General features: G+C 37.2%; 1 protein-coding gene across 6 annotated transcripts in view; it reads right to left on the minus strand.

The window, feature by feature from the left end:
- Positions 1-14098, minus strand: part of LOC308702542 (uncharacterized protein) — a 32427-nt gene extending 18329 nt beyond the window's left edge. For 2 of the 6 annotated variants that reach the window (XM_081385471.1, XM_081385469.1), the window contains exons 1-3: positions 12287-12432; positions 9653-9830; positions 8728-9202 (exon numbers count right to left, since the gene is read on the minus strand). In XM_081385471.1, the coding sequence (XP_081241597.1) occupies positions 8728-9103 (376 nt within the window). In that variant the 5' untranslated portion in view covers positions 9104-9202; positions 9653-9830; positions 12287-12432. Of the gene's footprint in view, positions 1-6397; positions 6516-8727; positions 9203-9652; positions 10144-12286; positions 12433-13976 lie in introns of those variants that run through there. The other 4 variants (XR_014031620.1, XM_081385473.1, XM_081385468.1 and 1 more) reach the window with 4 other exon arrangements.
- Between the last annotated feature and the right edge of the window lie 926 nt (positions 14099-15024).

Raw genomic sequence — 15024 nt, forward strand, 5'->3', positions numbered from 1 at the left:
TATAGGGAAAGGGACGAGACTTTGTCCGTCTCAAAGCCAGTTGTCGACTGTATAGTGCTAGAGTATAAAGATTATTATTTCCCACAATAGGTTAAATTATTTACTTATGAAATATTCATTTTCATTTATTTTACAATATATGGCTATTACTGTCATGGGAATAATAATAATAATAATAATAATTTTAACCTTTATTTATATATATATATATCGTTATATCAAATGACAGCATTGCCTCACTTTTTTATCATTATTTATTGTACATTTGTTTTCAATGAATCAAAACAACAGTTGAAGACATTACCTGCTCATATTAGTCTTTTCTTTTTTTTTTTCATTATGTCTTTACTTTTTGGAGGGGCATGAAGTTTTGATATCGTTAGTGGCAAAAATCAATGCCTTTAACCACAGGTGACAGTACACCTCAAACCATCTTATGTTTTCACACTTATAGCTTAGCCTCAACTTGTGTGGTGGATTTTTAATAGATAAATTAGTAAACTGTATATTAAACTAACCATGTTGTTTCTAACATCTAATCTTATTTCTCTTTTTAGGCCTAACATTAGGCTTGGGCGGTATTCGAATTTTGATACCGTCAAACCTCCTCCCTATTTTACCGGGGTATACGGTATTACCATGACTAATTAAAAATTATGACATAAGGGCTCAGACGGTCACCAAACTGTTGGCTTGTGCCAGGCTACACCATTCAGAAACTGAATGCCAGATCGGGCAAAAAAAAAAAAAAAAAAATCAAGCCCAACCTGTGCACGTTGTGTCTGAGTCTGGCCGACGGCATTAACTGTTTTTATGAGCCCGATCCCCCTATTATTCAACATAATATCTGTGTGCATTCAACAAGCAAGAAGTGCCTTTGTAATCCGGTGATGCGTGTCCATTGATTTTTATTAATAAAACTTTTCTGCAAAGATGGAAGTTGACGATCGCCATCTCCGTAGTGAACGCGCCTATAGAGGGAAATGCACATCATTACACAATTAGAGAGTGGCCTTTTTCTTTTCGTTTTGAATTGTTTTGTTTAAAGAAATTGACGATCGCCATCTCTGTAGTGAACGCTATAGAGAAATGCACACCATTGATAAATCAGACTATATTTCTTTTCGTTTTGAATTGTTTCGTTTAATGAAATTGACGATCGCCATCTCCATAGTGAACGATAGAGAGAAATGCACATCATGGATTACAGTAGGCTAGTTTATTTCTTTTCGTTTTGAATTGTTTCGTTTACTGAAATTGATGATCGCATCTCCGTATGAACGCGCCTAGAGAGAAATGCACATCATGGATTACTTAGCCTAATCAGTGAGTAGCCCATTTCTTTAGTTTTTAATTGTTTCGTTTAAAGAAATTTCAAGTTTTATTTATATTTGTCATGTCTGTGAGGCATAGCCTACACTGAGTTTCGGTTAATTTATGAGATTTCAATGCAAGTGACCACGGCATGCCAGCGCCCATCATGTCAAAATTCAGGCAATTGGTTGATGAAAAAATTATTAAAATTAAAATACAATTTATACAAAACGAAATTCGTTTGAAAGAGGCCTTTTACAAAACGAAATTTATTGAAGTGGTCAAATCGTCTGACTCCCGATGCATCCCATCTTATTTGTGCTGTTCACTTTTCCTAATCAACAAAGATGGAAAAAATAACATTATAATATTTTAACAAATACGAAACATTCAAACATTCGCTCACATTTAATGATGCACAGATATCATTAAAACCTTTTCATTTATGGAGTCAGATGAAATAACGAGAGAATACATATTTAAAGGGGGGGTGAAATGCTATTTCATGCATACTGAGTTTTTTACACTGTTAAAGAGTTGGATTCCCATGCTAAACATGGACAAAGTTTCAAAAACTAAGTTGTACGTTTGAAGGAGTATTTTTGTTCCAAAAATACTCCTTCTGGTTTGTCAAAAGTTTCTGAAAGTTTTTTTCGAGTATGGGTCTATGTTACGTAAGATGGTGCGGAATTTCCTTATATGGGTTCTAAGGGCACTTCTCCCGGAAGAGCGCGCGCACTCGAGAGTAGAGACATTCACTGACCAGAGCGAGAGAGCGAAATGTCACCAAAGAAGTGTGTTTTTGGTTGCCAGGGCAAGACAACCCTGCACAGATTACCAAAAATAACAGCATTAAGGGACCAGTGGATGGAGTTTGTTTTTCCTGAGCATAAACGGAGTTGTGTAGACTGTTTGTTCCCTGCATTTCGACGATGATTGTTTTATAAACAAAGCCCAGATCGACGGATTTGCAGATCGTCTAATGCTTAAGGATCGAGCAGTCACAATGATAAAGGTTCGGTGAGTAAAACTGCTACAAATGTCTCTGTGTGTTGTTACTAGCTTGACACTAGCTCCATACGGCCCGCCTCCAGCCGCTCGTTTTTTTCCGGAAAGACTCGGTACAGCCTATCTTTCTTTTATAAATATAATAAAACTAAAGACTTTTTGGAGATATGAAGGATGCAATACTACTCTATAGGTACTCAAGATTAACAGGAGATTGAGTGAAAATGAGCATTTCACCCCCCCTTTAAATGTATTGCATTTAATAAAAAAATACTTTGCCTTCAGAAAAGACAGTAACGCGTAAGGACCTTCCGCGCTGGTCGGATGCCGGACTTTGGGCCGATCGAGCGTGAGCTTTAAGTCAAGTCAAGTCAAGTTTATTTATATAGCGCTTTTCACAACACAGGTTGTATCAAAGCAGCTTCACAGTAATAAATTAGAACAATACATCAATGTTTGTTTCTAGTGGAACGTCTACGTTCGGTAATGCTGATCAATAGTATCGTTGATTGATTAATTCAATTAAATATCCCCAAATATCCCCAACTGAGCAAGCCAAAGGCAACAGTGGCAAGGAACCGAAAAACTCCATCAGGTGACCTAATGGAGAAAAAAAAAAACCTTGGGAGAACCCGGGCTCAGTCGGGGGCCAGTTCTCCTCTGGCGTTTATGAACTAGAGGTCGGATTTAACTGTAGGATTAAAAGTATTATATGAATGCCTGGCTGAAGAGATGCGTCTTTAATCTAGTTTTAAACTGGGAGAGCGAGTCTGAGCAACGAACAGTATCCGGAAGACTATTCCAGAGTTTTGGTGCTAAATGTGAAAATGCTCTCCCTCCTTTGGTGGATCTGGATATCCTAGGTATGACCAAAAGCCTCGAATTTAGTGACCTTAAAGAGCGCGATGGATTATAGGGCGATAGAAGATCGGTTAAATAGACTGGAGCTAAGCCGTTTAGGGCTTTATAAGTCAGTAGCAATACCTTGTAATTAATACGGGACTTTATAGGTAACCAATGTAGGGATGATAAAATCGGTGTTATATGATCATATTTTCTTGATCTAGTTAGAACTCTAGCGGCGGCATTTTGGACTAACTGTAGCTTGTTTATTAAGGATGCAGGACAACCGGCTAATAACGCATTACAGTAATCTAGTCTCGAGGTCATGAATGCATGAACTAACTTTTCTGCGTCAGAAACTGATAGCATATTACGTAGCTTAGCAATGTTTCTAAGGTGGAAAAAGGCTGTTCTTGTAACATATGAAATATGATTTTCAAAAGACAGGTTGCAGTCTAATATAACACCCAGGTCTTTTACTGTAGAGGATGAAGTAACAGGACATCCTACTATGTTAAAGTTGTATTGTGAGAGGTTTTGTGGGTGGTTTTTTGAACCGATAAGTAGTACCTCTGTCTTGTCTGGATTTAATAAAAGAAAATTATGCGTCATCCAATCTTTTATATCTTTAACACACTCTGTCAATTTGGATAATTTAGCGTTTTCATCTGGCCGTGATGAAATATAGATTTGAGTGTCATCAGCATAACAATGGAAACTAATTCCATGTTTCCTTATAATATTTCCAAGTGGTAGCATATATATTGAGAATAATAGAGGGCCTAACACAGATCCCTGCGGCACTCCATAGTTTACTGGAGTTATGATAGATTTTTCTCCATTTAAATAAACAAAATGGTAGCGGTCAGATAAATACGATCTAAACCAGCTTAATGCTTGTCCTTGAACACCAGTATAATTTTGTAGTCGATCTAAGAGTATTGTATGATCTATAGTATCGAACGCAGCACTAAGATCAAGTAAAACTAATATTGAGATACAGCCTTGGTCAGAAGCTAAAAGTAAATCATTTGTGATTTTAACGAGCGCAGTTTCAGTGCTATGATGCGGCCTGAATCCAGACAGGTGTGAGTGTAAAATTACAAATATGGGAATTGAAACCAGATGACTAAATTTGAAGCTTGTGATTAACAATGAAGTAATCATTAAAACAAAGTTCGCTTTACCTAGCAGGGTTTGTCTATGAAAACCAGTCAAATTGTGGGGAAATTATGTAATGCAGCATGACATTTTTGCCATACCTCCTTATTCTATAAAAACTGTTGTATTCTTTTAGCTGGAGGGATTCTCAATGGAATTTGTATGAGATCATCCGGCCTTGCTTCTTCTTGGGGGAGATTCTCTGAGAACTGCTCGAGAGATCCTCCGGCCGTGATTAAAGCATTTAAAGGACATTTGCTGAGGTCTGTGTGTCGATTATTCCTGCACAGGAAGTAAGCTAGTTAGGGGAACAGGTATTAGCTCCCAGCCGCCGTCTATGTGTAGACGCGCTAGAGTATAGGATTAGACTCAGCTGACGTAGATATGTAGACGCGCTAGAGTATAGGATTAGACTCAGCTGACGTAGATATGTAGACGCGCTAGAGTATAGGATTAGCACCCAGCCGACGTCGATGTGTAGACGCGCTAGTGTATAGGATTAGCACTCAGTCGACGTCGATATGTAGATGCGCTAGAGTATAGGATTAGACTCAGCCGACGTCAATGTGTAGACGCACTAGGGTATAGGATTAGACTCAGCCGCCGTCGATGTGTAGACACGCTAGAGTATAGGATTAGCACCCAGCCTTGCTTTTTGGCATGTTTTAGTTATTGTCATGCCTTTTGGCAGGGCTGGCCCGAGGCATAGGCGAACTAAGCGGTTGCTTGGGGCCCCCAATCGAGTTTTTATTTATTATTTTTTTACATATTAATTAACTTAAACAAGTGACATGAATGAATGAATGAATGAATGAATGAATGAATGAATAATTCAAGACAAGAAAATTCAGATTTCATGATCAATATACCTGCCTACAACTGCTGCTGTGTCTGCCAGTGTTTGAGTAATGCGCATAAACTAGACAACTCGCGAGCATAGACAATTCGTGCGCAGTCACAGTAATGTTAAGCCATGTCACAGAAATTTGATTTGCCTTACATGATTGACATTTAAATCAATGATTTATCCTTTAAATTTAATGATATTCAGAACAGAACAAGAATAAAAAAATAACTATAAACAAGCCAAAATGAAATAATTTAAAGCGAAAGTGAAAGTAAGCGGCGTTGGGCTCACGTATCTCTCTCATTAGAATCAAAATGTTTCAACATTTGCGATGTATTTGGATGTTAAACTATTCTTTATTATAGGCTTATTTGTACTTCACTCACGTTCCAATATCGACAGAAAAAAATCATCCTCTTCACATGTGCAAAAATGAGCTTGGAAACAGGGTCAAACCCAGCACAATAGGAGCTACCACAGTGGAGCAGTGCTTACGCTGAATGGTACAAATTGTACTACTGATTATTTAAACAGAGCAGTGTAATTTTTATATGTTAGGGTGACTATTTTATTATCATATTTTATTACGGCTATAATGAACACGTGCGATGTCAAGATTGCAATGCTGGAATATGTTGTGTGTGTGTGTGGCGCGGGCGCGATCGAACAGTGGAAACATAAAAACATACTCCGTCATGTTCATACAAGACATCATTCAAACTGCAAAGTGTTGCAAAACGTTGGAGGATATTTTGCAAATAATTTATTTAATATGTTTTGAGACAGTTTGTTTTCAGAAGTTTCAAAGAGTTAGTAAAAGAGTAAAGACAAAGTTAAAACTTTTTTATTTAAGTATCTATTTTTTATTAAGTATTTATTTTGTATTAATACATAACCTCATTGTAGTAATTTATAATATAACACTAAAGCGTGACATTTGTGTCAATAATCGTCAAGCACAAGTGACTCCGCGTGGTGGGAGGGGGCCCCCAAATCAAATTCTGCTTAGGGCCTCCAAAAACTCGGGCCGGCACCGCCTTTTGGGGGGACTAAAATTAGCTCCTACTGCAGAGTAGGGTCAAACCCAGCACAATAGGAGCTACCAGAGACACAAGTGTACACTGATTGGCCGAACACATGCCAAAACTCCGGCAGCCATTATTTTCAAAAAGCTAACATGCAGTTTACATATACCTACACCACAAAAACTGAAACAGCATTGACCTGTTGCCTTTGTCTACTGCATTGTGTTCTTTAGAGCCTAGATGAGATGTAGCATTGAAAGTTGTTGTGAGAGATTTGTCTCTTAGCCCTCCTTTTAGCTCTTTCAATCATGTAATCTCTGTAATCACAAAAAACCACGTCACACAACAAAATCACAGCTCCATGATCACGGCATCCACAATCCTCAAGTTGGTATTGTTGTTGAATGCCACGCTTAAAGTGTAAGTTGCAGGTTAACCACCACAACCAATTAATGTGTAAATTAAGTGCTCAATATGTATATATGTAAACATTTCTGTCTTAAAATGCGTTAAAATAACATTTATTGGGGTTTCTTCAAGGTAGCGCGTTTTTACAGCAACTGGGCGATGACGTCATAGAAGGAAGTTGCAACCATACTCCGCTAGACTCCTACTGTTTGTGGCTCGATTATGGAGAACGACTGGGAGACTGAGGAGGTGGGAAACTAGCGTTGTCAAAGTACCGGTACTTCGGTACTGAAAATGTGACGTTACCAGCATTTCTGTAGTACCGGGTATATCCGGTACCCAGTAATAGGCAGCTGCGTTAAGTCGCTTCCATGTTTATCTAAGCACGGGGCTCCAGACTAACTTTTATTACTATGAGCACTGTAGCCGATATATACCACGAGTGTCTGTGTATATTAAACTGCAGAAATACTATTTAAGTATTAACATTGCATGCTCTTTGTCTCTGTGTGAATGAATGGCGCAGACGCGCGGTGTCATTTACCTCACACACACACACACACACACACACACACACACACACACACACACACACACACTGAAGCACGAGTGATGCGCGCGCTGTTTTCAAAGGTCTTCACGGCAACCCGTCAAAATAAAAGTTCGGTTTAACTTTGCGTGCATGCTGCCTGAACCTGTTTGTTTTGCGAATAGCTTACTCTCATTTCAGGCGGGATCACGGTCCTCTTGAAGCCAGCACACACGATTATGTTTACAATTGAGTTATTTGAATATAACTGCTAGCCTACTTGCCATTAGACTACAGTGACTCTAGGCTTTGAGTTCCTCTTATGACGTCACGCCCAGCCTAGTGGAAGGGAGAGGGAGTGCTTAAAACCACTAAAAAGTACCAACTTTTCATATTATATTCAGCATTTTGGTATGAAAAACATACAAAACAGTGGTGGGCGGTTCTTATCTTTATGTTTATTGCATTTCATTCGTGAAAAATTTTACCTGCAACTTACACTTTAAAGGTATAGTTCACCCAAAATGTTTAATTCTGTCATAAATTACTTTCATTTACCACAACTGATGTGTGATCTGTTCATCAAAAAAAAAATTACTAAACCATTCAATTCATATGGATTAGTTTAACAATCGCTTTATGAACTTTTTGAAGCATCAAAGTGTTGTGTAGCTGTCAATGGAGGGACAGAAAGCTCTCAGATTTCATCAAAAATATCTTTATTTTTGTTCCCAAAGAGGAGGGTTTATGGGTTTGGAACGAAATGAGAGTAGGCTATTTAATGACAGAATTAGAATTTTTGGGTGAATTAACCCTTTAAATGGAGTCGCTGTCAGCCAACTAATATGTCACTTCAGAGTTCCTACTGGCGATGTGAATCACAGCCCCAATGATGTGACAAAACCAGGAAAATGGCCTAAAGGGAAAACCACCCTGGTTGCTGGTTCCTATAACTAATGAAGGGGATGGATTTACAATTAAACCCGGCTTCCAAAAAGAATAAATATGTACTTGTTTTGTATTTAGTTAATTTTCTCATGCAACCAAATTATTGATGCTAAAACTATATATCTTGCAGCCCAACTCACCTGTGACCCTTACTAAATTTGCTTGCATACATGGAACATAGTGAACATAGCCCCTTTTAGGTGCTCTAAGCGATGTCACGCGTTTTTTAAGCCAAACATTTTTTTGTCACATAAAGCAAACATCTCCTCACTATCTGCTAGCTGCCTGTCCCCTGAACACACTGTAAAAAAAAAAACACAATCTCTGTAGACACCCCAGGCTCCACAAACGGCAACAAAACCAAACTGGGCTAACCCGCACCACGAAACATAAACTGTTCCAGCCAATAACTGACAAGAAGGATTTGGGGGGTTAGTGCGCGGATGAGGAGGAGGGAGGGTCTAGCCAGCCTCCTTTTTGTTTGACAATATTCTGAACGTCAACATGAAGTGACGTCACCCAACATCACTTAGAGCACCTTTAACTATGATTATTTCATAGCTCTTAAGACTTTTCTAACTGCACTAAATCTAATGAACTACTTGAGGTTTTAGAACCTTATTGAAAAATCAATAAGCACCAACCTATTTGTTTTTCAGTGTCTTCCAGCTTTATTCTGCAGGGTTCTAGATCAGCTCTTTGTTCTTCAGTGGCTTCCAGCTTTATTCTGCAGTTTTCTAGATTATCTCTTTGTTCTTCAGTGTCTTCCAGCTTTATTCTGCAGGGTTCTAGATCAGCTCTTTGTTCTTCACTGTCTTCCAGCTTTATTCTGCAGGGCTCTAGATTAGCTCTTAGTTCTTCAGTGTCTTCCTGCTTTATTCTGCATGGTTCTAGATCAGCTCTTTGTTCTTCAGTGTCTTCCTGCTTTATTCTGCAGGGTTCTGGGTGAGCTCTTTGTTCTTCTGTGTTTTCCTGTTTTAATCTGCAGGGCTCTGGATCATTCATGTTTTCAATGTTCATACGCAAACTCTATCTTCTGCACTTGTAGAATAATGTGTATTCCAGCATTTATTGGTTTAAATGCTGTGGAAGAAGCTTCATTGAAGGTGAGGAGCAGAACTGTAAAAACAAACATAAATGAGTTATCAAATGAATATTTTCATTCCTTCTCAAACTTCAAAAATGTTGTTTGTCTTTATCTATCCAACTATCAAATGTTAAGTTATTTAATTTGTTCACGTATTCTAGGCTACATGTTGGTCAATCTATTTTTTAACATTATTATCTTTTTTTTTTTACACTTGAGGCTATTGTTTATTGTGATACTCCCACTTATTAAGTCGTATCAGGGAGATATCGTTTCATTAACAGTTATAATAACTACCATACAGCAGCATATGTCCATATGAACCTAAATATAGTTCGATTTACAACACATTTTTACATTTACAGTAATAAAAATAGCTAATAAACTTGTTGCTGTAAACTGTTAGAGCATGCACAACCAAATAATATTTTAATATTTACAATGTCAAAAAAAAAATGTAAGCTTATAAAATATTTATTTACCTCGTGTTATGGATTTAAAAGGTTCCGTCTCCGTGGTGAATATCGTCGTTCTCGAGATCGATTCTCATTAATTCCCAACACAGATCATACTTTAACTTTTTTTTCTTTTCTTTTCTTTTTGGATCAAGTAACATTAAGCGACCCCTCCCTGCTCCAAACATCTAAATAATCATACAGACTAACATACAAAAACAGACGAATTACTAATTTAACTTTAGTTCCTCATTTGCTGCTAGGCTAATGTTACATGATGTTTATTTCAGTCAGCCGACGCCAGAAAAAAACGCACAAAATAGCTCTGTATCAGATGAAAACAATACAGAAATGAGACTGTAAAATGTTGCTTTGAATACTGTTTTATATGTATATAAGTTAATTGTATAAATATACGAAGCACCGTGAACATAGACAGTATATAAACTGGACACAGCGACCCCATAGGTTTCAACGGAGAGAAGTTGAAGCACATAAGGAGCAGTCATTTCCTGATTGCCAGGCGTACTGCGCAGACTCAAACTGAGCTTGACGACGGGGATGTGACGTGGCAGCCTGCCTGACAGTTGTAAGTTTTCTAGCAGCTGTGCCAGACGAAATCGGAACCATTCCCTTCCGAATCTTGCAGAGACGGAGAGTGTGAGAAGGAGCTGTCCATGAGCTAGGAGCAGGAGCAACGTCATGACTCTCTATGGGCTTCTCCTTTGACTTTATCGGACTTTATGCCTCCGCGTCCCCCAAATTGCCCGCGAGCTTCTCTTCCTGTCTCTACGGTAATTTCCAGAGAGTCGCATGGTTTTGACGCAATCGTTAGCCTACTTTTACAAAAACTGCTTCTACGGGGCCATAACGTAAGATACAAGGTAATGGAGCCTTTTATACATTGTCGTCAGAGCCGGATTAACGCAAAGGCAAACTAGGCACGTGCCTAGGGCCCGATTGGCGGGATGGGGCCCAGACAGAGGGACCAAAAAAAAAAAAAAAAAAGTCCTATCTACAATTTATTTCAATATTTATTAGTTAACTAAAAATAGTGACGATGTTTATCTTAACCATAGACTGTTACATTACTGCAGTTAAACCAATGAATGTGTCCGTTACAAAGCGGGTGCCGGCTTCTGAAAGTACAGGTATGTGTAACGAACGCATCCATCAGGTGCTGCGAGGCAAAAGCCTAATAAGCACACAAAGAAGCACTGCTCAAAATGCAGGTGTGTGAGTTGTCGTCATCTATTTTGGAGTGATTGCAATGTATTCTAAATATAAACTTGTACTGTAGATCAGCGTCATTTCTGGAAAAATCATTCACCGCTTTATTACGAGTTTAAAAGAGCGCGAGCGTCATTAACGTGCCCAGACGCGACGCTTTGAATTTGCGCGTACAATGAATAACATAGCTGACTAGTAAAAAAGCTACAAAATTAAAAGACAAGACGTCTGTATTCTAAGTTAAAAAGCCAACACACTACAATATTTTTAAATGTTTCAAATAAAGGATCTCATATCTATGGGTCTATCTTCTAAATTCTGCTGCTGATTAGATTCCTGACATTACGCCAATAATATCAGTTTATATATTTTTTTTCTGCTCAGTAGCGATCGTGTTTTTCTCTTCCACTTGATTTGTGTATAACATATTTAAGGTAGCAATGCAATATAAAGCACATATGCTCATCTACTGAAGTGTGATTCTGGAACTGTGAATAAATTGAATAAAACAGCAAAATAACAACAACAACAACAATAACATCTTCATTAAACAAAAAAGAGATTACCTTAGATAAAGTTTGATTAATATGTACATACAGTACCGGTAAAAGTCTGGACCCATTACTATTTTTAATGTTTTTGATTATTATGCTCTACAAGCCTGCATTTATTTGATTAAAAATACAGAAAAAAAAGAAACAGGAATATTCAGCAAGGATGTGTTAAATATATAAAAAGTGATAGTGAAGACTTTTTTAAAACAACTTTTTAATAATCAAAAATCCTGAAAAAAAGTATCACAGGTTATAAAATAAATATTAAGCACCATTTCTAACATTTGATAATAAATCAGAATATTATAAAGTTTTCTGAAGGATCACGTGACACTAAATTCAGCTTTGCATCACAGAAATATAACGTATAGTAAAATAGAAAACCATTATTTTAAATTTTAATAATATTTCACTATATTATTTTTTCTGTATTTTTGATCAAATAAATCCAGGCGTGATGAGCATAAGAGACTTCTTTCAAAAACATTAAAAATAGTAATGTGTCCAAACTTATGTAGTACTGTGTAAGTAAAAATATACTGCTTTTAAAATTAAATGTTGTATAAAAAGGTTAGGAATCATATTTGTTTCAAGTGTTTTTTTATTGGGGGTGGGGGGCCTCCAACATGAATTTTGCCTAGGGCCTCCTAATGTCTAGAACCGGCCCTGATTGTCGTGTTTCTTTAGAAATAAATAATGGACAAATGGAGTCTTTAAACGCCTCAGATGTAAAGTTATTCGCTGTCAAAGTGACGCCAAAATGAATGGAAGTCAATGGGATGCTAACAGCAGGTGAAGGCTTGTTAGCCAATGGCGGCTCCCGGGGGTACCTTCAAACTAATACGAAACGCTTACCCACTGACCGTGAACTGCTTACCTCATATCAAGAAGAGAATCGGCGCAGTGATGGCGTTAGCGGTGACGTCATCAATGCGAGGCGAAAATCATGAAAACACGACTAAAGAATAAGGCCGTTTCTTGTCTGTACTTGTGAAACGTTATCAGTCGCTGCCCAAGTACTGTTCCAATCAGGGCCGGTTCTAGACATTAGGAGGCCCTAGGCAAAATTCATGTTGGAGGCCCCCCACCCCCAATAAAAAAACACTTGAAACAAATATGATTCCTAACCTTTTTATACAACATTTAATTTTAAAAGCAGTATATTTTTACTTACACAGTACTACATAAGTTTGGACACATTACTATTTTTAATGTTTTTGAAAGAAGTCTCTTATGCTCATCACGCCTGGATTTATTTGATCAAAAATACAGAAAAAATAATATAGTGAAATATTATTAAAATTTAAAATAATGGTTTTCTATTTTACTATACGTTATATTTCTGTGATGCAAAGCTGAATTTAGTGTCACGTGATCCTTCAGAAAACTTTATAATATTCTGATTTATTATCAAATGTTAGAAATGGTGCTTAATATTTATTTTATAACCTGTGATACTTTTTTTCAGGATTTTTGATTATTAAAAAGTTGTTTTAAAAAAGTCTTCACTATCACTTTTTATATATTTAACACATCCTTGCTGAATATTCCTGTTTCTTTTTTTTCTGTATTTTTAATCAAATAAATGCAGGCTTGTAGAGCATAATAATCAAAAACATTAAAAATAGTAATGGGTCCAGACTTTTACCGGTACTGTATGTACATATTAATCAAACTTTATCTAAGGTAATCTCTTTTTTGTTTAATGAAGATGTTATTGTTGTTGTTGTTGTTATTTTGCTGTTTTATTCAATTTATTCACAGTTCCAGAATCACACTTCAGTAGATGAGCATATGTGCTTTATATTGCATTGCTACCTTAAATATGTTATACACAAATCAAGTGGAAGAGAAAAACACGATCGCTACTGAGCAGAAAAAAAATATATAAACTGATATTATTGGCGTAATGTCAGGAATCTAATCAGCAGCAGAATTTAGAAGATAGACCCATAGATATGAGATCCTTTATTTGAAACATTTAAAAATATTGTAGTGTGTTGGCTTTTTAACTTAGAATACAGACGTCTTGTCTTTTAATTTTGTAGCTTTTTTACTAGTCAGCTATGTTATTCATTGTACGCGCAAATTCAAAGCGTCGCGTCTGGGCACGTTAATGACGCTCGCGCTCTTTTAAACTCGTAATAAAGCGGTGAATGATTTTTCCAGAAATGACGCTGATCTACAGTACAAGTTTATATTTAGAATACATTGCAATCACTCCAAAATAGATGACGACAACTCACACACCTGCATTTTGAGCAGTGCTTCTTTGTGTGCTTATTAGGCTTTTGCCTCGCAGCACCTGATGGATGCGTTCGTTACACATACCTGTACTTTCAGAAGCCGGCACCCGCTTTGTAACGGACACATTCATTGGTTTAACTGCAGTAATGTAACAGTCTATGGTTAAGATAAACATCGTCACTATTTTTAGTTAACTAATAAATATTGAAATAAATTGTAGATAGGACTTTTTTTTTTTTTTTTTTGGTCCCTCTGTCTGGGCCCCATCCCGCCAATCGGGCCCTAGGCACGTGCCTAGTTTGCCTTTGCGTTAATCCGGCTCTGGTTCCAATTCAAAGTTCACATCTATGCTGCGTTCCAGTCCACTTTTAGACTCGCAGTTGCGAACTTCCCTGCCTGAGCGCTTCCCCTCGGGGGAATCCCCGCCACCATTTTGAAGTGCGTTCCACTTGAAGTGGTCGAGGGAAGTTTATGGACAGACCCCCTCGTTCCCTCGATTTTGACCGAGGATAACAATTATGTTTGTTGGTGTAAAGTCAAGTTGATTCTGTGAAATTAAATGTTTTTCACTTCAAATCAATTGATTTGATTATGCTCAAAAACAAAAATGTAACATAAAAATGTGCTTAATGATAACATAAATTAACTGGTTTGACAAAAAGCTAAAAATATAATTATCATGTTTGAATCAAATTGACTATTAGGCTGGATAATTGTAAGGATGCAGGTAACAATATTACTGCAGGCATACCTACCACTTTCTGTGTGCAATACTTCAATTATAAAATAACTAATTAGATGGGATAACATCACAAATAATTATTTTAGGATTATGGTAGATTATGCCCTACATATTAGGTCAGGGTTCACCAATCTCGGTCCTGGAGGGCCGCTGTCCCTGCAGAGTTTAGCTCCAACCAGCTCCAACACACCTGTTTGAAAGTTTGTAGTATGCCTAGTGAGACCTTGATTAGCTGGTTCAGGTGTGTTTAATTGGGGTTGGAGCTAAACTCTGCAGGACACCGGCCCTCCAGGACCGAGATTGGTGAACCCTGTATTAGGTAAATAGACTATATTTTGTCAGCATACAAAGGTTATTGATATAAATTGATCATTTCCTAATTGTTTCAATTTGCAGTTATTGAACCGATTTGAATCAACACTAAATGGACTTTGAACAATGAACAACGACACTATATGTTCATGTTCTGTTGAAACATTGAACTCTGTTTGCATCACTGAATCATTTTTTTCCCGGAAACATGCCATAGAGATTGAAGTACAATTTATTTAATGATAGTGTTGTCAGAAACACAGTGTGTACTGTACAGTAACATGTACTTCTAAAAGTGTTAGGCTACATTTATA

The sequence above is a fragment of the Scardinius erythrophthalmus genome (assembly GCF_964197995.2).
Source record: "Scardinius erythrophthalmus genome assembly, chromosome: 14".
NCBI classification, from domain to species: Eukaryota; Metazoa; Chordata; class Actinopteri; order Cypriniformes; family Leuciscidae; genus Scardinius; species Scardinius erythrophthalmus.